This window comes from Zonotrichia leucophrys, chromosome 5, assembly GCF_028769735.1.
Source record: "Zonotrichia leucophrys gambelii isolate GWCS_2022_RI chromosome 5, RI_Zleu_2.0, whole genome shotgun sequence".
Lineage (NCBI taxonomy): Eukaryota > Metazoa > Chordata > Aves > Passeriformes > Passerellidae > Zonotrichia > Zonotrichia leucophrys.
The window spans coordinates 24,066,507-24,092,941 of NC_088175.1; the positions used below are offsets into that span (position 1 = coordinate 24,066,507).

General features: G+C 37.4%; 1 protein-coding gene across 2 annotated transcripts in view; it reads left to right on the top strand.

Moving 5' to 3' along the window:
* STXBP6 (syntaxin binding protein 6) overlaps positions 1 to 26,435 on the top strand; it is a 98,436-nt gene that overhangs the window by 36,655 nt on the left and 35,346 nt on the right. For both annotated transcript variants that reach the window (XM_064714878.1, XM_064714877.1), the window contains exon 2: positions 301 to 486. In XM_064714878.1, the coding sequence (XP_064570948.1) occupies positions 333 to 486 (154 nt within the window). In that variant the 5' untranslated portion in view covers positions 301 to 332. The remainder of the gene's footprint in view (positions 1 to 300; positions 487 to 26,435) is intronic.

A 26,435-nucleotide genomic window follows, 5' to 3' on the forward strand; every position in this document is an offset into this window, starting at 1 on the left:
TGTTTCTGCCCAAAATAAGCTAAGCTTGTATGAGCAAATTTAAGAAGTGTGGAGAACTTCAGTGAAGACACTTAAATACTTTGAAAATTCTGCCTTTACAAATAGGAAATTATTTACTAAATTCTTTGAGGCATTAGAAACTTTCTTTGAAGGTCAGAGTTTTTAATGCCTTAGTAAGTAGATTTTGATATAACTTAATAGTTTCTAATATTGTGGACTTTGATACAACTTGAGAGTTTCTAATATTGTTTTATATTTATGATTTTATATTTTATTTTTATTTATGATTTTTATTTTTAGAGAGCACCAGTCTGCTATACCTGTGATCTACGATGAATGCTAAATCTGCAATCAGCAAAGAGATTTTTGCCCCACATGATGAAAGGATGCTTGGAGCTGTTCAAGTGAAAAGAAGAACAAAAAAAAAGATTCCTTTTCTAGCTACTGGGGGTCAGGGTGAATATTTAACATACATATGCCTGTCAGGTAAGTTTAATGACTTTTGAAATCCAGTTATTTCTTTAGGTTTATCTTTGATTAACTGAGCAACTGTTGTCTGTAGCCCTAAGGAGCTGGATTGTTCGAATCTTCATAGTGTAATGAGAGAATTGTAGCACTTATACCTTTTTTCTTGAGGAACTACATGCTCTAGGCTGTTCATATTTATATACTATAATAAATTGAACAGATGGTTTCATTGTTTAAAAACCCCTAGGTGTTCTCACAGCGCAGCTGCAGAGTATGAACAAATAGAATATTTGGTAACAGTCTTTCCTTAGTCAGATTAAGATATTTCTTAGAAAGATGAACTTTTCAGGACATGGAAGTAATGTACAATGTAATTTTTTATGCCATGTTTCAATGACTGCCAGCTGAGTGTGTGTGAGTACCTTTGGTATTTATGGTGATTTAATCACTGACGTTTTTAGGCATATCAGTTGCTCCCTTCGAGTGTGTGCATCTTACTGAAAGTACAGCTAGTGACCAAAAGCAATGTGCTATGACTCTCAGAAAAGTACAATTATTTTTGAACTAAATGATAGTTTCATGACTCTTTCAAATTGTGATTTTTTTTTTAAATAATGTTAAAACTTTCAAAACACAGGAGCTAAAACTCAGTGACTCTGCTACTGTTCTAGCACGTCACACATCTGCCCAAAAAGTGTACATTTACTGAATGTTATTGAGATCTATTCAGATACATATGTACAAATACTTCTGTTAAAATACAAGCTGCAGAGGAATTGCGCACACATACTGAGGTCAGCGAGACAAAACAGAAGCGAGACAAAACTTTCATTTGCAGCTGAGTATTTTGCTTGTCATTGTAGCATCATAGAATATCCCAAGTTGGAAGTGACCCACAAGGGTCATCAAGGCCAACTCCTGGCCCTGCATTTTGGTAAACCCAAAACTGGCACCATGTGTCTGAAAGCATTTCCAAATGCTTTGTGACCTGTGCCAGCCTTGGTGCTGTGACCAGTTCCCTGGGGGCCCTGTTCAAGGGCTTGAACACCCTCTGAATAAAGAACCCTTTTCTGATACCCAGCCAAAGCCTTCCCTTATAGCGTTTCATGCTATTTCCTCAGGTCCTGTCAGTGCTTATGAGAGTGAAGAGATCAATGTGTGACCCTCTGTTTCCCCTTCTGAGGAAGCTGTAGACCACAGTGAGGCCTTCCCTCAGTCTCTTATTTTCTAGGCTGAGCAAGCCAAGTGACCTCAGCCATTCTCCCCACATAGAGAGCTTCAAGGAAGGATTTAAAAATTCATTCCCCTGGGCTGTTCCATAGACTTGTGGATGAAATACTCTGTGTTAATGTAAAAACTGCATGCTTCAGTCTTCTCAAGGTGTAGAGGAAACTAATCTAGGCCTCTCAACTCTTAAAGAAATGTTCAAATCATTAATGTTTTTAAGCAAAGCTAAATTCTTCTTTTGGCAGTCATATTTTTCAAATGTCAGTCCAGTTTCTTTTTCTTAAGTCTTCTTGTAAAGAGCAATCATGTTCTAGGTCTGTGCAGTAAGTTTTGGGATATACAGGTGTTTGATACCCATGTTCATGATTAAAGGTTAGAGATGTTCTCTATGCTTACAATTTTCTGCAGGCTAAATATTCTATGGGTGGATTTTGTTGTCTTTTATTTGATATTCTGTAAAACTTATCCCTCCTTCTGCTTCCCCGCCCCATATTCATATATATCAATTAACATGGATTTTAAGACATGAATGGTCTTAAATGCATTTATTGTTTTACTGCCACAACATATTATGAGTAAGGAAGAAATAGTGGATGTCCTGACTTAAGCAGAGTTTGTCACTCATGATAAGGAGACGCATTCGGGATCTAAATAAAATTACTTTGTGGCAGACAGTGAGAAGCTGCATATTGAACCCTCATATATGGCTCACTATTCGTTCTGTTTTGCACTGATCTGAGACCAGGTTTTCTCATATACTTTTATAGTCTATACTATGAGAGTACAGTATGATTGGTAATATCAGTAGGCGACAAAGTGACATGGGAGAGGACTGCCTGGCTGTGTTTGATGTCACATTCCAAACAGCCTGCTCAGCAAGATTATGCAATTCAGTAGGGTCAAGTGCACTTAGGTATGTAGTCGGGAATCATCCAAGGCACAAAACCACGCATTGGGGAGCAAGTGATTCTGCCACTGTGTAAAAGAAATTGTCATGAGGATAAGCTGTGATTTTTGCCTATTCCTAATGGCTGCGAAGTAATAATGCTTTTAGTTGTAGCACATTGTAACAGAAAAAGTTTCTGTTTAGTAGGGCTAAGTTAATGTAGTCATGGCAATTTAGCTGTACCCCAAAGGTTCCAAGATGGATTGTGTCTTGGGACAGCAGAATATACTTTATTATCTTCCTTTTTTGATGTAATTTGAAGCAGTGTACAGTGTACACTGTGAAGCAGTCACAATGGTGGCTACCTCTGAATTTGTATTTACATTTCAGGCAACATTTCATGTGCTTTAGTGCTGAGTGTTGCAACCTCTTCCCTGGAAATGCCTTTATCAGCCTTTGACTCTTGTCTCAGGTCTGCTATGTATTAGGTAAACAAAGTGACTAGAATATCTCTGTGTTCTTAGTTTTCTTGGACTAATTCAGTTTGGCTTTTGCTGAAAGGAATTTGATAATTTTCTCTTTAGAACAGAATTTGACAGTTGAAAGAATAGAAACTGATTCCTTATATCCTCAGGGGATATAAATATAAAACATCGTGTCTAGTTGTAGTTTCATCCAAGATATGGTACAGAAAATGAAACATCAGCCACTGTGACGGCTACTTCTATTTGCTGCTCACTTTGAAACTGAGAAATTACACAAATTGTTATAACCAGAGTTAAATGTTTTCCTTTCAGTGTTAAACTGAATTTTGGTGTTGAAAAGACATTTTATCATAGTTGTTTATTTGAATTTCTGGAAGCGTGGATAGAGATGCTGAGCAGGGAGAATGCCTTTAGCCTCAGAGATGGGACAGTGAGCCATTAAAAGAATCAAATATTGAGCAGAGCAAGATGGAGAGTAAGGAAGATTCTTCTTTAGTATTGGTATTTGAAGTATGTACTGGGTTTTTTGATTGTACAGTATTGAATACTGAGATGTTAGAAGTAAACATTAATGCTTGAAAGAGGCATAGATAAAGCCTGTAATCTGAAGCTGGACACAGATTAAGCTAAGAAAGCTGTAGCACGACTGCTTGATAGCCTGGTGGTAACCAAGCAGCTGGGTTACCTGCAGCTTTCTAGCCTAGTGTTGGAGCTAGCCAAGTTAAACTGGCAAACAGAGCCAAGACAGATCTTTAAGGAGTTATTTAGCTGAAGAAGAACAAGAAAGGAGTAGACAGATGGGAAACACAGAGGTGGGGTGGCTGTAGGCAGAACAGAGAAAATGAACACTGGGATTTTTGTAATGTAAAAGAGGATCTAACACAGAGAAAAGACAAGAAATTCAAAGCTGAAAGTGGATATTTATCACCTCCTCCACACTAGCAGACCTAGTGAGAGTTATTGGATCAGGTCTAAGTTTTAATTTTGTCGTCATTGTCTTATGTAATTGAAACATAATTGTTTAAAATAGTTCTTAGCCTTATTTAGAATTCTGAATTAAGGATAAAATGCTTAAACGGTCACTTAGAAATATAGGTCATTGGCCTACTTGCCAATGGCTGGTATTTTCCCTTCTGTTTAAATGTTGTGAGAATGTTACTTCAGTGTTCATCATATTGACTTTCAATCTGACCCACTTAGATGTCAGATTCCATTGTGTATTTGAGTATTTATACAAAAAAGGTCATGACCGACGTAAGAGAATTGGTCAGCCCAGAAGAGCACACCAGCCAAATGATGGTCTGGTCTTCTGCAAGCTCCGAACTGGACAGCTGTTTGCAGACAGCTGCAGGCCAGTTGTGGTGCTTTGCCCAGCCCCAGCCCCAGACTGGATCATGGCTGAACATCTGGGCACAGACTGGGATGTTCAGCAAGGACTGAACAGAGTCCAATGCAAGTTTCATACTGTGTTTTGTTGTGAAAATTCAAATTTGTTTTTTCAGAATAGAGAAAAAAAACCTAAACAAGCTTCTTTCTTCACTGTCTTATCTTGGTAATGGCTTCTTTAAGGTGAAGGTTTAATAGTTCAGGTATTTGTAGGGCAAATAATGTCTAGCTCCTCTTGCTGTGTGCTCAGTGACCTGAATTTACTGCTTTAAACTGGCTGTAAGTTGGATAATGGAAAGCACTGATGTTTTTCTAATTGTTGCACAGTGTGGTTACATTCATGTACTGTATTATGTGCGTCTAAATAAATATATATTAAATGTACACATACAGCAAATAGCTTCTAGTGCTAATATTAACAGAACATAATTGCCTTCATATACTTATAATAAATTATTATGATACTGACTATAGCTCTTAACCAAGACTCTTTTCCTTCCTTTGTCAGAACATACTTTGTTAGGTACTTCTCATATGTTAACTCCCGGGTTCCCATGAGGAGTTTTATAAGGTCAAATATCAGTTGCTCATAATTTTAAAGAGATTTTAAAATCCTTTCTTTAGGGTCCTTGAAAAACAAGACTGGTGCATTTTGAGTGGAAGCCAGGTTAACCTTCTCTTCTTCATTATTGATCTTTCTGCATATATTGAAATAGAAGAGAAAATAACTACTTTGGAGGGTAGGATGCATTTATTGATTGTATCCTTAATATGTCTTGATGCTCTGATCCCTCCTGATTCTGAGTTGTCCAGCGTAATATAACCAGTCCTTTTCCACAAGAATTTTGTGTAGGAGGGCATCTTTTTACAGCAACACTACAGAATTATGTATTTGAAAGCATTTAGTCTTAAGATTTGTGTGTTTTGGTTTGCTTTTTTTTTCCTCTTTTTAAGGTGGAGGAGGAATGTATGTGTGCTCCTGTGCATCCTCCCAATACCCTACTTGATCTTATTCACATGTAGGAAATATTTTCTATATGGCAAGCTGAAGATGTGGTTATGTGTCTGCTGTTCAGCACTTTTTTTTCCCCCCAAATTCCTTCAGAATGATGAACCTTAGCAGTTTACTGTGCATCAGTATTGTTCCCCAGAGCTCAGTATTGCACCCAGTCCTGATTCATGTCTTCATTTATCATCTGGATGAGGCGATCAGGTGCGTCCTCAGACAGATTAAAGACTACACCAAGCTGGGCAGGAGTGTTGATCATCTGGAGGGCAGGAAGGCTCTGCAGAGGGATCTGGGCAGGCTGGATCAATGGGCCAAGGCCAGTGGTATGAGATTCAACAAAGTTCCAGATCCTGGAGCACAAGAACACCAGACAGCACCACAGGCTGGAGACAGAGCAGCTGGGAAGATGTCAGGTAGAAAAGGATCTAGGCGGGCTGGTCAGCAGCTGGAGGAACATGTTCCAGTGTGTGCCCAGGTGGCCGAGAAGGCCAATGACATCCAGATCTGTATCAGCAATAGTGGGGGCAGCAGGACCAGGGCAGTCCCTCTGTACTCAGCATTTCTGAGGCTGCACCTGAAGTCCTGTGTTCAGTTCTGGGCCTGTTGCTACAGGGAAGACTTTGAGGTGCCTGGAGCATGTCCAGAGAGGGGGGTAATGAAGCTGGAGAAGGTTCTAGAGGGTAATTCCTTTGTGAGGCAGCTGAGGGAATTTGGGTTGTTTAACCTGGAGAAAAGGATGCTCAGAGAAGATGTTACTGTGGCTGCCTGAAAGGAGGTTGTAACAAGGTGGGAGTCAGCCTCTTCTCCCAGGTAACTAGTGATAAGACAAGCAAATGGCCTCAAGTTATGCCAGAGAGGTTCAGGCTGGGCATCAGGAGGAACTTCTTCACAGTGGGGCTTCTTAAACACTGGAATGGACTGCTCAGGGTGGTGGTGGAGTTACCATCCCTGGAGGTGTTCAAGAGAAACGACTGGATGAGGCACTTAGTGCCATGGCATATCTGACATGGTGATGTTCAGTCAAAAGTTGGACTTAATGATCTGAGGTGTTCTCCAAGCTAAATGATTCTGTGACTCTCTGAGCCGTTTTTAAAGAATGTGTCAATACATAGAATTTCTGTTACTAATGTTGCTTTCAATCCTATTCAGACTTGATCTCTTGAAATGGTTTTTCCTTCCACCTCAATCAGACATGAACTCCTTGAAAAGATTTCCAAAATCTCAAATGAGAAATCTTGGAAAAATGAGAAAGGAAAAAATGTGAGCAAAACAAAGACATTGAAAGCAAAGACATTGAAAAATGTGAGGCATCAGATCTGTGTATTCAGTCGTATGTAAATTTGCAGTAATTAAAAGAAATAAATTCAATATTCATAAATACAAAGCCAGTTTTGATGCAATAAGATTTATGCATAAAACAAATTGGTTGTAAAACTGTAGACTGGAAGTTGTACATTAGGAGCTGCTTGTTGCCTCATTCATCATAAAAGAAGCTTGATGATATTATTAGTTGGACTTTGTTGGGATTTTGATGGAGGTATGCAAAAATTACTACATGAAGTAGTTATTACTACATGAAGTAGTAGTTGTAGTAGTTGTAGACCTCCTCACTCATCTCCGTGTTCCAAAGAGAATGGGGGCTGTATAGAGCTTTATCCATTTATTGAAATTACTTGTGCTGGGTAGGTTTGTGTTCCTCAAGAGCTGGCAGCACCTTACTTCAGTGGTGATTATGTATTTCAGTGCCATGTTTTGCCCAGAACGTGGCAGATGCTTGCATCAAGTTTAATACCTGGTTAAAATGTTTGAATGTCATGATGTCTTTTGAAACAGTTTGTTTGCTCTTGGTCCAAGTGAGGCTTTTGGCAGGGTTTGGTGCTATCTTGTATGTGATAAAAATGCAGAGCTGGAAAGTAAGGCTGTACTTAACAAATTTTCATGGTAGCTGGCCCTTCAAGTTGGAGTACAGCAACCATGCACATAAGACCTGTGTGAGTATCCCCTAATTGCTAGTCTTGGCAGAAGCTGTTCTTGTGGTACCATAACAGTTAAAACTGCTGTGTTTTGCTTTGCAATAGGATTCATTCTGAACAGTCTTAGTTTTTGTAGTGCTGGAGTGTAGTATGTATAATACCCTGACTCACTGCATTATGGATTGTTGAACTTGAATCATACTGGGCAGAAAACATCTGGAATGTTCCCTTGATGTTGCATTTTAGAAAGCATTTCTGTTGATTGCTGTGTAGTTCTGCTCTTAGAAGTAATATCATCTTGTGAACAAAACCAGAAGTTCTCTTTCTGCCTGACCAATGCTTACTGTATTAGACTATTTTAGTAGATAAACATCAGATTAACATCTTATCCTTTTATAGTGCTCCAAGCTGTATGAGTCAAAGCCTGTAAGTTTGCACCATACATCTGGCCTTTAAATACTGTACTATGGAATAATTTTCAGCGTTGAGCTGCACGTAAGAAATACTTAAAAAAGGAACTGCTAAGCTGATTAGAGTACTGCATCAAGCTTCTCTATCATTAGGTAGATTTTATTGTTGCCTTGACAAAGAGAAAGATGAATAATGCAGTTCTGATGTCTAAATATTTTCTGTTTGGGACTTTAATCTGTAAATAATCCTTTTAAAGCAAGTAAAATTGAAAAAGAACAGATCAGAACTGATGATTGATTTTCTGGTGTGTTTAGCCTGTGTCCCCAGTTATGCAAACTGCTGCCACAGGAGCTCATATACCAATCAAGCAGCAAGACAGACCTGAAAAACACAGTAGGGTGGAATTAGTTAATGGACTAAGTCTGTCTGATCATCCCTTACTGTTACAATATCTGAGTGTTTCAGACTGTTGCATTAAAAACAAACTCATATTCTCATGCATGCATGTATATGTGCTACTGTGAACAAGTGCTCTGCATTTACAGCAGGCATTGTTTTTCCTCCAGCCTACTTACATTTCGATCTTTAGTAACTTGTTTTTGTAGTCTGATTATGCATATCCTAACAAGAAGGAAAAAACAACATATGAAGGGTGGGGAGGCTGAGAGAATATAAACTATGCAAAGTTTTGTTGGCCTTGTATCAGGGAGGAGCCTACCCATTAGTCCAAGTTAAAACAATCTCTAGTAACTGTTTAGTTGGAACAACTTCATAGAGAAAGTCTGGCACACCCAGTCAGCTGCTTTTCTGTTCATTAGAGCTCAGCAGCACACAGTAACTCTCAGATAGCCTCAGGGAATGACAAAGTTAAAACCCTACAAATTCTCTAATGTTACTGTTTTAAACAAAATTTCATTTGGGTGAGATTTTCAATGGCTGAGTCTGAGAAAACTTTATAACATTGCAGAACATACTTGTCAGGCAGTAAAGTTCCTTGGGCATTTTTAGCCCCTAATTCTAAATAGTTATTGGAAAATTACTTTAAGCATTTCATTCTCTTTTCACATTGTCTACTTAGACCTGTCTTGGGAGGACAGGCTCAGCTGGAAGGGAAGCTGCAACATAAATGTCTTGCTGGATGAAATAACTGGTAAATGCTTTTCCTGGATAATATGATATCAGCCCCTGCTGTGTTAGTTTTCTTAAACATGTGCCTCATGTCACTCTGTGGAACACAGATAGTGTGGAACACACATAGTAATGGCAAGAGCAATTTTCTGTGAATGGATCAATGACTTGGAAGGGAATAGAATGTTTAAAGAACATTCTCTTACTTCTAGCAAGAGAAGTGTTTACAACATGTATTTAAAGCAGTTATGCAAAGTATGTTTTTTCTGAGTGAGGCAAAAAAAGTAGAAGCTGAAGTAAACAAAAGCTTTAGACCTTCAGATATTATATTTAATCACTTGCATTAATGACAGATTGCTAAAGAAAATTTAAGTGTCTGGGAATATCTAAAGTTTTCTTGAATACTATCTGAGAAGATTTTAGGCATCTGAAATTTGTTGAATTTGCTTAAAAAGAAAACAACCTCTAGGTAAAGAATGCTTAAAAGTTGTGGAATAATTTCTGTTCGCCTTTATTTTTGTACTTGAACATCATGATTTCTTTTAAGAATAGTTTTCTTAGGTTTAGCACACATAAGTTTGCCCTACAAATATGCAAACAATCCTTTAGCTGTACCATTTCAGGGAATGCTGCATTTTTGCCCAGTGTCCAATCTGTAATGAATTGTATTTGGGAAACAAAACAAAAATTGTATATATTCAAGTATGGAGAACAGAAAATGGGTTGAGGAGATGCTTTGAAATTTTTTAGGAACTGGGAGAAGGGTGGGTTTTTACAGTGGCATTAGGAAGAGTCTAAACTCATAAACCACTGTGTGTATTGACTGTTAAAGCGATTCATATTTTATTCATTTGGACTCCTAAATTCTTATTTTTTTTAATTTCAAAATAGGTATTCCTTTTGTCTCCTGTCTTCCCCTGACCACCTAGAGATAAAAAATGTAGGCAAGTTTGCTTACAAGTTTGCCTTTGGATTTTGTGTTGTACTTTGGAAGTATTGTGAATCACATAATTCCATAAATTCCATTTAGGTTGGAAAAGATCTCTAAAGTCATTGAGCCCACTTTGAACAGTCATCACCTTGTCAGCTAAATTGTAGCACTAAGTAACATGTTCAGTCATTTTTTCACATCTCCAGGGATATGTTCTGTGATCTGTGTTAATATAATTTTTAACTAAAAGTGAGGTTTGTTTGTGTTCCAGCTAGAACCTGATGTATCCTAATAAAATATTTTTGTGCCTAGGTCAAAGAGCTTTTGTTCTGGCCAGGGAGAAGGGTGAGGAGGGGAAGAGCAGAACAGAAAGAATCAACGTGTGCAGCTACACCAGCTGGTTGAACCGCATACTTCTCTTGCCTCTAATGATGTGTTGGAGCATGAGGTTGCCATTGTGCAAGTTAGGATTTTCAGTCTGTACTGAGATACTGTGAGGACTAAAGTGTGTCATGGTTGTGAGAGTTTGTGATCCGTGTGATGAGAAACAACTTTGCTTTAAAGGCTCTAATTGCCTTTTAAATATGATAAAAATGTTTCCTTGTTTAATCATTTTTCAGTCCTTATGTTACGCTAATCAGAGAATAGCAGAATAGCCCAGGTTGAAAGGAGCCTTAAAATAATCATCTGGTCCAGTCTTTATTTGTTAAATAATATACTAAAAAAATAGTGTATAGTGAGGCACTGGTGTTGCTCAGACTGTCTGCTGGAATTACCAGAGCAGCAGCCTAAACAAGTAGAAGTGGTGTCAAGAATAGTTTTGACTATTCATTTAGGTAGGTAGCACAGTCTCAAAGACTTCAGTGACCAGAGGTGTACTACTGCTTTAGACTGGAAATTTAATGATGTGTAGAAAATCTTGTAAAAATTACATGTATCTGTGACTATCTGCAGTTCTGCTTTTTCTATTGTGTTTATCCATAATCCATGGTTTCTCACTGATTCAGCTCAGTCACTTCTTTAAAGAATTTCATATGGTTCTCAGGTCTGTTTGATGTGGACCTGTTCAAACAGTATTTCTTTTTTTCCATTTGCTTTTTTGTCTCCTTGAAAAACACTTGCATTATTTAGGGCAATCAACTTGGTTTCATGATGTCTTTCCCCTTTTTGCATATCTGTAATGCCTTTAGAAGCTGGGAAAAATATTTGAAATTCCCTCTTTCTGTGAGTAGCTACTATTCTAAAACAAATCAGTTGTGAACAACAACTTTTAGTCTTCTGATTTGTGGAAGTTTTACTTTGGCAAGGTTTCTGTTTTGTTACTTCCACTTCTAAAATATGCCTTTTTCTTTATGATAAATTAATTGCATTATTTAGCCATGGCTATTGCTTCTTGGAGAAGTTTCAGTCACTAACCCTAGTTTTTTCACTTCAAGTTAATTCTTGTTTTAATTTTGCGCACTTCCTTCCTGAATGTGTATATTCACTAGTAGCAAGCCATTGTCCCCTTGGCTCTATTTCTGCTTAACTCAATCTCCAGCTGTCCAGCTTTGTGCAAAAATCTCTCCTTTCTTGAAACAAAACCTAACACTAATTCTCTCTGCTTATGCCAACTTCTTCTGTTCCTAACTCTAGTAATGTTGCTGATTGTTAACCTGATGAGATTATTCCACCCTCTTTTATCTTTCTGCTCTTTTTAAAGAATCCATTTTCTGGCTTTTCCATCTTGCAGTCAAGCTCCTAATTTTCAAAACCTCATCTGCTCTTTTGGACCATATTGTTGTTTTTCTTTGTTTTTCCCTTTGTTTCTAGAATCCTGCTGCAGCTGTAAACCCAGGCTTCCGCTATGCCATTTCCGTGAAAATTTGATATGCTATCACTTGGCTTCATTCCAAGTTCAGGAGGAAGGAATCACTTGGAGTACATAATTCCTATTTCTTATTTTCCCTGATCACTTTGTCTGCATTTCAGTTGGATGCTTGATGTTTCTGGCAGGTTTTGTGAACTCCATGCTTTGTTAGTGATTGGCTAATAGGAGATGAGAAGGTATCCAGTTGATTTGTGTAATATTTGATTAAAGCAGTCCTAGGAATTGCTTTTCAGCTCTGTGCAGAAAGCTTCTGCACGTAACAGAAGGGCAGAGAAACTGTTCCTACAAAATGGTTGGAATTATTTTGGCCATAGAGCTGGGTTTTAAAACTATTTGAAAAAAGAAGCTCACAGAATAGTGGAGAAATAATGATTACTAAAGCAGCCTTGTAGGGCTGTATTTTTGTCAGTTAATGAATGCCCATTAGGACACATTTGTAGGGATGGAGTACTAGAAAAAACTGTGTTGCACTCTTTTAAATATTTGACATTCATATGTAAACTCCTGTGGTTGTGCTCTGGCTTCCCTTCCACCTGTTCAAGTGTATTACTCCTTCCCTCTAGGAAAGCTTTTTGGCTTTATCATTCATGCTTCATTCTCTTTCACCTGTTAATCTCAATGAAAAGAGAATTTTCAGCCTCTTCAGCTTTTTTTGTCTTCCACAAATACTGTCACATACAACAAACAGTCTATTACATTGTCCATGTGTTGAGGCTTAAGTAAATATTGAAGAAAGGGGTACAAATTTAATTCAACACCTACACCTTCTTATGTTTTAAAATTAGCTTTAGACATAGTTCCTCTATTTGTTATAAGTTTTCTCACAGCATTTCTTGCAAAAGAATACAGATAAAAAAATCAGTAATAAAACTTCATTTTTTCTCATAAAATACTTTATCTCTAATAGTGTGACATGTTAATAACACAGTTTGTCAGACATCTGCATGTATATAGAAAATATTATATAGAATAGAAGAAATGAAAATTCTTTCAGTTTTGAAGTGCTGCCTAAGCGGACAATTTAATCATAACAGGAATGCATCCATTTGAGGGCTGATATTAAAATTGTTTTCCTAACTATAGAAATGTTTTTTAAAGCATGGGGTTTGTTTCATTTTGAACATTTAAAAATATCTCAATAACTAGATGGAATTCATATTCAGGAAAATCTGAAAATTTAATATAGGCAAATGCAACTTTGTCAAGCTATTTCGTGACTATGTGCTTTATCTGTCAAAGCAATCTGACTCAGAGTACACAGAATTTCCTAGAATAGGAGTAATTTGACTGACATGTCCTTTATTTTAAGATGTTATTTTTACTGAATCAGTAGTTTCATAATCTAGTTATCAATATTCTTGAAACAAAGGCAGTTGCCACCAAGTTGCTAAGTGACTGTAAGCTTTCATGAGGGGTAATTAGTACTGTAAAGAAAAGGGGTAGACTGCTCACTTTTGATATTTCCAGTATAAATCTAAAAATTCTTGTCTAACTTTCAGGTTAATTCTTTGACACTGGTGTGGCTACAATTTGTACAGAATTTAGTTTTATCGTATTTGATAGTGAATACCAAAAGATTTCTTACAAGAACCCTCAAATCATAATGTAGTTGATTGTAGGATTGTGTTTCCACAAGGTGTGGTACTTCCTTATTACCCAAGTGTTGGCTAGTGCTTAGTTTCATTTTTAAAGCAAGTGGAAGCAGGATCTTTGAGAGTTGCAGGATCTTTGAGAGGTACAGGTGTCTGGAAGTGTCAGGACTAGCTGATGCCATCCAGTGCAAAGTGTGCTCAGTACAATGTGCAGCCTGCATCTTAAGGTGCAGCTGTGTAACTCCTCTGCTCATACCTGCTCTCTGGCCACGTCTTTTAAAACAGAATCATCAGCCACAGGTGAATGAGGCTCAGAACCTCTGAGGGGTCTGAGCACAGGTTCGTAGGGCACGTGTTCATAGATTTGTTATTTTAGCTTTTGGTAGTCATTGTATTGAAATGCAATCTGGATTAAGGGATTAACCAGCGTAAATTAGAAAGAATATTATTCACTGAATAATATGTCACAAAGAATATTATTCACTGGAAATTATGATGGCTGCAGAACATCCAAAATGGGATTTAACAAGGCATCAAGATACTATTTCTGGATATTTCAAATGCCATGAGGATCTGCAGGAGTTTCTTCACCAGTATAATACAGTAGGAAAAGAGTGAACAGTAGTAGTAGTAGCAGTAATAAATGAGATTGCATTCCTTTCAGTGTTGACAGCAATGAATTGAAAAAGCAAACTGAGGTCTATAAAAGGAGTTTGATGTACTAAACTTATGTTTATCAATAGATGCAAACCATGTGTTGGTAAGGCTTAGAATCTGGAAGGGGTCAATATAATATATGAGCAGGTAACAGTGTTTCTTATGGACATCTCTAAAGAACTGGATGTACTTTGAAAGGAAATGCAGAGTGATGTCACATGTTAGGCCTTTTCATATGTGCACCTTTGGGATTGTTTTGTTGCTCTGAAGTGCAGAAAATTTTTCAAAATTACTTTGTTGTCTTCCCCATCTTTTGGGTTGTACCGGTAAATGAGTGATGTACAATTGATTGCACTTGTGTAATCTGTAAAACCTCAGTCTATGGGTTAGCATTGTCATAATGCAATAATAAAATTTAATGGTTTTCTGCTTATGCATTGCTGGGAGTTTTTTAACTCTGCAGGGTCATTCATATGATAATCAGTCTTGACTGTATCTTGTTTGTATTACATATTCTATAGGATCTCTGTGGGTAGCATTTGTGTAACCTTTCAAGATGCAGCTGCTGCTGATGTTATTGAATCCTTTTCATTATGTATTCATTACAGAAAGATAAATAAACATAGGTTTAATAACAATGGCAAGAGAAATCTATTGCAGTCTGGGATATACAGATGCAATTCATATAGCCTTTTTCTTCATTTTGTGTTCAGTTCTAAAGTTCCTAATCATTAATACAGCAAGAATCCACTATGAATTTGCTGTATAGTCTCTTAAACTAAGTTTAAGGCTGGCCATCACAGGATCAAATAATGAGTTACTAAAGTCTGAGATTGCTATTAAAGCTAACTGATTAGTATACTATATTGGTAAAGGAAATCCCTGAAAGAGATATTAATCTGAGAGCAATGGTAGTATGTACTGTGTAAGATTCTGATTTGAAAATAATCTGTTAAAAAAATCTCATTCTCTTTAGTATGTAGGGTATCAGAATTTCTTGCTTGCTCATGGAAAATCTTAAAAATAGAAGAGTTACCCCTCCTGCAAAACACTACCAGTAATACTGTACATTTTTTAACTTCTCAAGATACAACCCCTCCTGAGACTTGTTCAACGCAGGAGTTGGTCTGAACTGTGTGTGTGGAAGGGTAAGGAATTATAGGAACTTGAAGTAGATGTTGAGATGACTGATTTTTCTCAAACAGCTACAAGTAGGGATGGAGAATAACTCAGCCAAGTATCAGTATGTTTCTACTCCAGGGACTTGAACTAGCTAATGTTATTCCAGGCCGTGGGCTTTTGAATCCATGTTTACTTGCTTCAGTGAGAGAAGTACATGCAACTCTGATAGCTCTCTATCTTTCTCAGTGAAGTATTACTTGAGTGAGATTTTTGTGGTATTGAGGAGGACTCCAGGCATTCTTAAACAGAATTTGTGTGTTTATACATGAAATTTTTAGACTAATAGGTATGAAAGAGCACACACTGGTGTTTCTCTGGATCCTGGTATGTAGCTCAAACCCCTAGTCTCGCCCTAGTGCAGCAAATTGTGTGGGGAAAACTATAAATGTTAAAAGTCTTGGTCTAATGTGTAGGAAAGACTTCAAGATGGAAAAAAGGAAGGATGTATCTGAAGCTGAACGCAGTGCAGGTCTGTTGCTTAGATTTGTTTTATTTTCTGCTTTCTGACTTGGTTTATGAAGAAAATCCTGAAAAAGCCTTGTTTGATAAAATTAAAATAATTGATCTGCAATAGATCACAGATACTTAAGTTGAATTTTTGAAAAGTATACTCATATGTTGTGTTTTAGGATTTGATTATCCCAAGAAGTTGTGGATGCCCCATCCCTGGAAGTCTTCAGGACCAGGCTGGATGAGACTTTAGGCAACCTGATCTAGCCTGCCCATAGCAGAGGGAGATGGAACTAGGTGATCTTTATGGTCTCTTACAATCCAAACCCTTCTTAAATTCTGTGAACAAAGTGTGAATGTATTTGTGTTTTAATTTGATTTTCCAGATTAGAGTGGTTTATCTTCTTACCCTGATCTGTAATTAAATGCAACTGGTGGATGCCCTTCAGGCATATGTGAAACACAGTATCTTAAGCAGCTTCATAAAGCCATGTGTTTGCCTTCCTGTCTGAACAGCAGCATCTTTAGCAGTAATCCAGAGAACTTGCCTCAGCATTAATATAGGTACTGTGGGTGAATTTAGTGACATATCCAGTGGTGCCTATTGTGCTGGTAGTTGTAAGGTTTTGATTATCTACTTCATGCTGTCTTTCTTTTGTAACTCTTACAACCAAGTCTAATTGGCAGTGCTGCCATGGGAGACTTTACTTAGTGTTCTGTTGTCAGTGGTTTTGTTAAGGAGAGAAATGTCTGGCTAACCTAGCAGTAAAAGATAGGTAAGATGTAAAACATGAACAAAATTCACATGCTATTTTTGTAATGGTATCACATTGTGCTACATTGTTTGGTGAATTGGAAAGTGGATAGGGTCCTAAGGCATTTATAAAAATGAAGGAATTGAGTTGCTTGATGACAGCTTCATATTTAATTGTTTCCTGAAAGATATAGACCATTTCTTTTAATCTCGTATGTTAAGCTGTCATAATTTCAGATAAAGTTATTAGGTAAATATTTAAATTAATTAAATGTCAGAAGATAGAGTTCAAGTCCTATGTAGTATCTTGAAAAGTATTATAGGAAACACAGGTCACGAAACTGTTTTAAGTTGGTATGGTCTGTTTTCTTTATGAAAGTGAATTAATGTGGTATAACTTTTGACAACTTCATAGCTTCTCACTCAAGCTGCTAAGTATTGGTTGTTTTTGCTTTTTGACACTTGAAATAGTTTTAAGCAAGTGTTAAATCAACAGGTGGATGACAACTTGAACCAGAACTTACAGAACATTAGATTAGAAAAATGTCTGTCTACCAAATTGATGTTTAACTGATACAGCTTTTATCCAACCTTGTGGGGACTGATATAGTCCAAGTCATGAAAGAAAAGGAATTAGCTCAATAATGTACCAGGGGATGTTTCAAAATGAAAAAAATTACCAAAAAAAAAAAAACACCAAAAAGGAAAAAAAAAAAAACAGAGCAAGAAATAAAGTCTGAAAAAAATCTGTAAAGCAAGTTCTTCAGCATAACTCTTTTATTTCTTTGGTGGTTTATAAGGGAGTTGCCATTCTCTCCCTCTCCGAATGGCACTGCAGTTTGTGCAGTCATATTACTGATCTGGGTCAGGAACTGATTCAACTGAAACATATTTTTTCTTTTCCTGTGTTCTTTTTCATCCTGCTCACTCTGCAGTCTGGTTCCACCTGTGACTGTAAGCCATGGCATGGGACAGAGTGAAAGCCAAGGCAATGGGAGGAGACACCTGACAGCAGTACCTGATTTATGGCATAGAGGTACCGAACTTGTGACCGTGACCTCTGCTGCCTCTGCACTGTCGCTCTTGTTTGGTGCTGGTGCAAATCCTGAACAAATTGATTCCATGCTTTTGGCCAAAGCTGTATATGAATTTGTTGAAACCAAATGGTGTCTTCATAAACAAGTTATGCATTTATTAAAAGTAAAAAATAAAAATATTATATGTTAATAAGCAAAACAGGAACAAAGTGAAATTCACAAGGCTTATTTACTATGCAAGGGCTTTCCTAAGCAGCAACAAGTGGTGTTACCCCGCTGCTTCCCCCCTTATAACTAAAATAGTAATTTCCATAGGCTCCCCTTGATGAATCAGTTATATATACTAGGATATACATTTAGTTGTGAGCTGTTAATACTTTTGCATTCTCAGCAAAAGTATTAACAGCTCACAACCCAAATAAGTGTTTTGGTTCAGTCACCTAAGCCTCACAGATGGCTAGCCCATTGTAAAGAGTATATCTGTCTTAAAGCATTTATTTCTACCAGATTTATGTGAAATGTATGATTTATTTCCTCAAACCTATTGTAGTTTATTTGTCACTGAATGAAGACTTACTAAGTATCAACATTGTATTACATCAATGTTGAAAAAATTTACATCAATTAAAATATTCATTTTTATATGCATGGCAATTGAATAACATGCCATGTGTTGCAAAAATAGATGTAAAATATATCCTTATCTTTCTAAGGGAAAATGTTGATTCTGATTTGTAGCATCAGGTGAGTTGGGAAGAACATCTGCAATTATTTTTCTTGTCACATTCTAATCCTTGTATCTTATGGTGGGATATCAGTAAAGGACTGCTTCTCTCTAAAACAGAACTATTGCATCAGATAGCACCCTTTGTCATAGGAGTACAATACTAATGGGTGTGTTCCTGTGGGTGGGCACATGCATGGATGACCTTTCGCCAAGGTCTTTTTAAAATTAAATGAGTAACTTATGTCTGGATAATTTGACCAACACAGAAGTGTGGAAATGTTTCTGCCCCCTTTTTAGATTCCTTTTTCTAAATGCCTGCTATGTAGGGGTATTGTAGCTGTGAAACAGCGCTTGGCTGATTATGCACTTCAGCTCTCCTTAAGATACATTGATGTGGTTTAATCTATTTTGCTTTAAAGTAATCTGATTCTGGTTGTATTCTTATACTTTTTCTAGTCATATTCAATACCTGTTAATCAGGGAATGTTCCAGCATAACTTTGCACACAAAATACAACTGAAGCAGACATCCCTTTAGAATATTATTAAAACCTAGAGACCTTACTATTCCCATGTAATTGTCCAGTATTCCTTGAGCATTTGTAATCTGTTGAGATGCTTCTTTTAAAAGTCTGCTCATCCTTACTGTATTTCTTGTGCATCATGCTGCTGAGTTTTACTAGGGAGAGCAAGATGCTAAGATGGAAATCTTCAAATGAGATAAGGCTGCTCTGCTCCCTTCCCCTGTAATTTTAGTCTTCGTATCCTTTTAGTCTAAATGCCTTTGCTTTCTTTCCATGATGTAGTTTCTATGGCTATATTCTGGATCACATTCAACTTCTTGTGTTGGCAGTCTTTGCAATTATACCACATTCAGTAAATCTCTGAAAAGGCTAAATTGACTTCTAAAGAGCCTTTTGAAGGCCTCATTACCATCATTTTTTGTCCTGACATGCTAATAGGAACACACCCCTGCACTTTTAGCAGTGCCAAATTATTAAGTAGTTGAATACCTGTCCCTATAGCATCTAAATTTTCTAAGGTACTGCTCTTTTCTTTTAGTATCAAATAGCATATTCTGTATAGCTGTGAAAGAGTCAGTCTGTGGGAAACCAAGAACTGGGATGCAGATGTGTTCCCTTAAGAACTGTTGAACCAGCTGATGCTGCAATGTACTGCTTGTACATAGCTGTCTCCAACAGACAAAACCTTTTTAGACTCATAGGTAATCTTGTGGATTTAAGACCTTAGTTCATGTAAGAGAAAACGATTTCAGTTTTCTCAAGCCTGGGAGGACTGAAGGGTTCAGTGAGCATCTCTTGCTGATGCCACGGGAGATTTTGCAGCAAGCGTTATGAACAAACAGCTCTTGCAGTAGTTAGCCAAATCAAATGACAGGTACTAATTACTGTGTCCCAGTGGTTCTCAGGTATTCTCATGTCCCATTTACTGTTTCATGAACAGAGACTTAAGTTTTGAAAGACAAGTTATTGCTTCTTGAAAAGCCAGTGACAGAAAAAATGTCAAGTAAGGAAGAACTGAAATAGAAATGTTGTGATGATTTCAATATGTAATTTTAATTAAATTTTTTGAGTTCTCAAATGATCATGTGAAAAGATGGAATGGGGAATTGAATTAAACCCCTTATAGTAAGGGGTCCTATTCTTGATCTTTTATTTATGTATTTTGGGGTAAAGCACAACAACTTTGGTTTTAGTAGAACATCTTATCTAGTAGCAGAATGCTGTTCTGAGTGAGTGTAAGCTGAAGTGGCTGTATTTGCAACAGGTCATTAACTGGGAATAACTACCAGATGGAAAAATAATGGAAGTTAATATTTGTGAAACAAGGTAAGGTTTCTCAGTAGGAGAATTAGCCTGTAGGGTGGGCTGTGGTGTTTTTCCTCCCTTCCCCCACCCCCCTTTTTAAGGTGCTGTGTCTAACTGCCACTATTAATGTATACTTAGGCAAGTCAGCTATTGAATACTGATAATTTTTAAAAACTTGTGTTTCTAGGAAATTTCTCTTAAATTTCACTCCAGAGCAACTTGCATTATATGATACCTTTATTGCTACAGTCTTGGGATTTGGAAATATCCAGATGATTTTCCAACCTTCACTGGGAGACAGGGTCAGACCTGCAGAAATTTTCATAGCTGTTGACAATATGCTTGTATTGTAAATTCTTCAAAGCTGTGAAAGCAAGCCTTTAGAGTGTGAAGCAAACCCTCTGTGGTTTTTTTTAAGTACAAAGATTTTTGCATTTTTGTTTCAAGCCTTTTTAAAATTTCAGTTCTGTTTCCAGCTTATAACTCTAATCTGAAATTTATCTATTCAGTAAGGTTCTAGTATGCAAATGAAAGGAAAATAAAGGTTTGTTGAATAGGTTTGTCTTTGCAGGGACTAATTTTTGATTTTTATTGCTCCTATGGAAAAATAGTAAATGCTTTCCCCCTCTCTAACAGAAATTCTTTGGCAGCCATTCTGTTTAACTTTTTTAGTTTCCAAGGAATTCAACAAATACTCTGAGTTTTCTAGAAGGAAAAGGTCTGGAAGTGCATGTATTTTCTTGGTGGGTAGAGGACAGAGAAACCAGCTATAAAGGCACCACATTTGGCTTGCTTTGAATTACCTCGGTCTCCTTAAGGTGTGTGCTTATCTGAAAGAAACAAAACATTAAAATTATTCACTGTTTAGAGCTTATTTGTACCAAAAAATGGATTCCTAGCATTGAGAGAGCCAACCACAAAGCATAGATCTTAATAATAAAACAGGTCTTGATGCAATGTAGTGAGTTCTTCCAGGCTGAACAAATCAAAGCAGTTATTTATTGCTGAAGCAGGACACAGTTTGGCACTGCATGGATGAAATTGTTCTCAATGTGTACAAACAAAAAAATGTTAGCCTTAGGCCATGTGTATATGACAGTGGTCTGGAGCTGTTTTCTCCTGAAACATTGGGCAGGGACATGAAGCTCTGATCCAGTTCTCTTTTGATGTCTGGGCCTGGCTGGCTGGGAAATGATACAGAAGAGAACCATTAGGGGAACATAGATTGTGGCAAAGCTCCTTGTCTGTTCTCCGTTTATCTTTTCTTAGGAAGATTGTCATACCGTTGTTGCAGTGCTCTGATAGGAAAGGAAGTGTTAGGAGTCTGAACTGTGCAGACAGTAGTGGTGTGTAATACAAATGTGGGGCTCTAAGCATTGAGAAATTGATAGATGGGCTGCAGTCCTGCATCTGCCAGCCCCACTTCCTGAAACTGCAAAGAGCTGAGCCCAGTAAAGTAAATAACCTTTGACTTGAAATGAGACTTTCACAGCATGCTTTAGTCTTTTACCGTGTTCTTTTTACTGCTCAGCATTTTCCTTTAGCCACCTTGAGTCTGTCTTTGTCAGATAATGATTATTTAATCTTCTCTCTATTTTATATTTCTTTCCTTTTTAGTATTGGATAATATATTTTGGTGAAATGATCAGTAATTCCTTTTTAAATTGATGGTAGCACAGTCTTTACAAACCTTTTTGTTCATCCATTGGGTTTAGTGTTTCTGGTTTTGCTTCTAAGCTTGAACTTTTTAAGTGGAATTATATGTATTTGTTGCTGTGGTACCAATAATACTTTGTTCAGCAGTATAGCTGGCTTCCAGGCTAGAATAGTCACTCTTGAATATGTAAAATTGCCTCTGCATGAGAAAAAGGTATTACACAGGAATATTGGTTAAAGGTGTTTTTTTCTTATGTAGATGGCAGTGGTCTTAATAGAGTTGCACTGAGAAAAGGAGTCTCTGATCATGGCTATGCAGTCCTAATAAGTTCTTTAACCATGGCAAGGGGAGGAGAGGAGCACAGGGCACAAGGAAGCACAGATAATTTAATTCAGTGGTAAATTCTCTATATTCAGAAAGAATGTGAAAGAGTGTTAGCGTATAGAAGATGATGTGTTTCAAGATAAGATACGCATTTTTCTTAATTTTTGGCATAACTTCAAAAATATATATCCTTGCCAAAAATACAAAAATAATCTCATCTAAATCAAGATGGTTGGGGTAAGGGGCAGAGGAGAGCAGTCTAAAACCTGTTTACTAGAAATAGCCATTCTTTGGCTTTTCTGTAAGTCACTATTCTCTGAAGTAAGTCCTGGTTCAACTTTTTAAGTGCCATTTAGGCATTAAAAACTAGAAATAGATCGCTTGTAATGCTTACATTTATTTACTAACTGTCCTGTTACACTGTTCTCCAGGACTTATTTTTTGTAAATTTGAGGGTTCTTAATAAGTCTTAAACAACATTCACTGGGAACTGCTTATGATGCTGAAGTTACTTCTCCTCTTGCTTTGGCTGAACTTTGTTGTTCTTTTGCTTCTTTAATCCATAAAACATCCAATCTTAAGTCCTCAGTATAGACAGTCATGAAAGGATTGGTATTGATTGCATCAGTTGATGAGTGGCTATAAAGGCCATGTGTGTAAATCAGGATTGGACTGGGACTTACACCTCTTGACAGCCTGTCAACCAGCTGGACAGACTGCATAATATATTGTAGTCTGTGGAGAGGGACTTCATGCCTTCTGTCTTCAGTAAATGCTAAAGTTCTCAGTAACATAAGGTATCTTAAGTCAGTTTTGCTTTTAATATATTGACGGTGATACACCAGAAACTTACAATTTCACAGTATTTAAATTTTTTAAATCTGAGTCAACACTGTCATATTTTTTTCTGTGGAATTATAAAAGTGTTATTCACTGAGTGTTTTTGAGGGATCAATTTTGTAATTTACATCTCTGGACAAAGTTGTTGAAGCTTAACCTAATTGACAAAACCTGCAACTTAAAAGGAAAATTAGTTTCTTCAGGAAGTTTTGACCCTTTTTTGTTGGTCAGCTCTCATCATACGGTTTTTGAATTTTAAGTTTAAAAAGTAACTATATGTGCCATTGATCTATAAGTATATGTTTCTCTTTCTTAATGCTTTTAAGCTCAGAAGTCAATACATGTAAATTACATTCTGAATATTATGGCTTCGGTTCTTAGTTGATTGTTTGATTACATGGCAAATGTAACTTCAAAGGACATTAGGCAGTAAACTTTTTTTCTTACATTGACTTAACATCTTATCAATAATTGATTTACCAGGGAATTACTAATCTGCATTGAAAATACAAAGCATTACTAATACTGCTCTAGTACAGAGATTGACAACAAGGAGGCGTAGAATGAAGTAAAATTTTGAAGAATCTTCTAAAATATGTCCTTAATTCATGTAGAATATGCAGAAATAGTTCATGGAGTATCCTAGGGGAAGTGCTTTGATGTACCTGCTGATCAGTGTTCAGAACTTGCTTTCTAAATTGCCATAGATGAGTATGAGTGCATGTGTTGCAGTGATACTGATTTGCTTTGTGAAGGTATTACTCAGGATGCAGTCACATGTTTTGTCTGCAGTATTAATAATTTGAGTAATGCAACTTTGTTTTCATTTAAATTTTTATAATAAAATTTTATATTGGACTTTTTATTTTGGAAATGCCAGTTATTGTCTTGAGGAGAACATGGCTAGATGCTGGTCTCAGTAGCTACACTATAAAGGTTTTATATGTTCAAGACTTTTGGCAAGCTTAGAAATACTTTTATTTTACAAAGAGTAGTGGCTTAAGGAAACTGAAAAACCTATGGACGTATTATTGCTACTACTGTAGTTCAAGTTAAAGCCATTCTGTTCATGTCTTAAACAGCAAATTTTAGTGTAGTTCCAAGCCCTTGAAAAATACATTGATACATTGAAACTAAGCAATTTGCAGTCAATACAGTCAAGATGACAGATTTTCTTCTTTGCTGCACCATTTGTCTTGTTTTATCAAAGAGTCTTTATGGATGACTCAAACAGGTTAATTACAGGACAGCCTTCATGGACTAGGCAGCAGACAAGCCAACAGTCATGGTGATTCTTGGCTGTAACTGTGCAGTGGGAAGAAGCTATTAGCAGCAAATTTACAAGCTATGAGGCTTAGAATAATGGATTATTGGAATATGTATCATATAAAGGAATATGCCTTTTCAGCTGGATGCACGGCTGGCAGAAGCTTCTCTGAGGAACTGCGAGTCCGTTTTCGGGCTGCAGAGTCGAGCCCACCCAGGGACGCCAATATATTGGAATATGTATCCCAATATAACCAGTTAGATGGTGCCTAGGCCAGTTCTGACCTTCGCTGCTTGGCCAGAGGCAGCACTGTGGTGTTTTACCCCAGAGATACCTTGGCTGGCGGCAGAGTGCAGCGGGGCACGAGACAGGACTCCGTTTACCTCAGGGGAGAGCTTCTGGCGATGGTGGAGAGAAAGGGAGTCGATTCTGCTAGAAGGTAGCCAGATGTTTATTCCATGAGCACAGATATGTCTGCACTGGGCTACTGCTGGTAACAGAATGGAGGCCGCATGGTCTCATTCACATTTTAAGCTCAGGACAGGGGAAGGGGAGGGGACAGGTGAGTCACCAACCAGGTGAAGGGGCAGGGTCTCAAGGTACTAGGGACACCTATCACACGACGCCTTGCTGGTATGTTAGCCTGATTGACAGGGCACACTCAGCGAGGGGCGAGGGGGAAGGGAGAAGGTAAAACAGGATATTGCAACACACCACAACAATGGATGATATTAATACTGTGTATAAGAGGACAGAAAAATCAAGCAAATGCTCTACTAAACATAAAACTTCAGAAGAGACAGAGGACCTTTTCTTTCAGGATGGGAATTTTCTGTATCAGAGGTATATGAAGCAGAGAATAAAAAAACCTCCCAAGAAGTCATAAACTAACTGACAAAAACCCCCTTTTTACAAGGACAACTGCAAATACAAAAGTCTATGCAAGTTTTATAGTAATAAATTTAATGCAAGAAAAATAGGAATTGTTTTGCAAATGTTGACAATCCGTTGTTAATCCTGGTGTTTGGAGATTCTTCTCTTTCTTTATATGTTTAATTTTGAATGGCGGGAAGTGAAAAACATTATAGTCTGGTAGAAATACTGTGCATTTTTTCTTTTACTTTATTCCCCTACCTTAAAGTGCTTGCAGTTTTTACAGACTGGACAGCACAGTAAAAGTGACTGACATAAATGTTAAGAATATAGAACCTGATCAGAAGTAAATGCTGACAGCAAGAGGGGAGTTAAGTTGAATAAGTTATTTCTGGGTAGTGTGTCATTTCTGTGTATTTTTAGAGTTCATTCAAGCTCTCACTGTAAGCTTAAGGAAAAATTACTTAAATTGAAAATTGCAAATCAAATTTAATTTGTAAATCTGCTCAGCACTAGGCCCTTAAACACTATGTTTCATCTGATTTTAAGTGTTAGACCCTGAGCTTTCAGTAATTGAGTAATGCTAAAGTAAAGTATTGGTGTGGGTAAAAATTATGTGTTACGTAAACTGACACTAAAAGACAAAATATCTATAGCTCATTACATTAATGTTCTACATTACAGCAGTAAATTGATGCTTGTAAAGGAATTTATGAATACCTGAGTAGATCTAATATCACTCACTTAGATGGGAATAGAGTCGTGTAGCACAGCTTTCCCTGTCCTTGTAGGCAGCTGGGATAATTTGTATAGCAGAGGTGGAACTATGAAGGGAGAGGAAGAGCTGAGAGGAGCACAGGGGGCTCAAAGCTGTGATCCTGTGTCTATGCAGTGTCACAACGGGATGGCTGCTGGTGGCATGGTGGCTGTGGAAGCTGCTCTGCAGCCAGTCCTGCTTCATTTCCTGTTCCATTACTAAGATAACAGGATGTGCTGTGTCCCTCAGGTTTGCAGGTGATGCCAAATTGGAGGGGAGGGAGGTAGGACTTTCAATAACGTGGCTCTTGATGTGGGAATGGGGAAACAGAAAGGGACTTCCTGATGTTTGGCCAGGACAAGTGTGAAATCCTGCGCCTGGGCTGGAATAATCCACTGCCTGGGGTAGAGGGCTGCCTGTCAAGTCAGGAGAGGAAAAACAATCCCCATAGGAAAGTGAAGTTCTTCATTTGATTTACTGTCTTTAGCAATTAAGTAGCCTCTCTGAATGATAATGTTTGCCCCAGTTTGAGCAGGGGTTTGACTAGGTGACCTTGAGAGAAGTCAGATTCACTTTTGTGATCCTAAATTGCATAAATGAGCAGGCAGCTGTGAAGGAACTCTGTCAAAACATGCCAAAGTAATTCCAGTCTGTCTGAAATCAAGAATGTTTTGGTAATCTGAGTGCTGTGTATAGGCTTCTTAGAGTTTCATGAT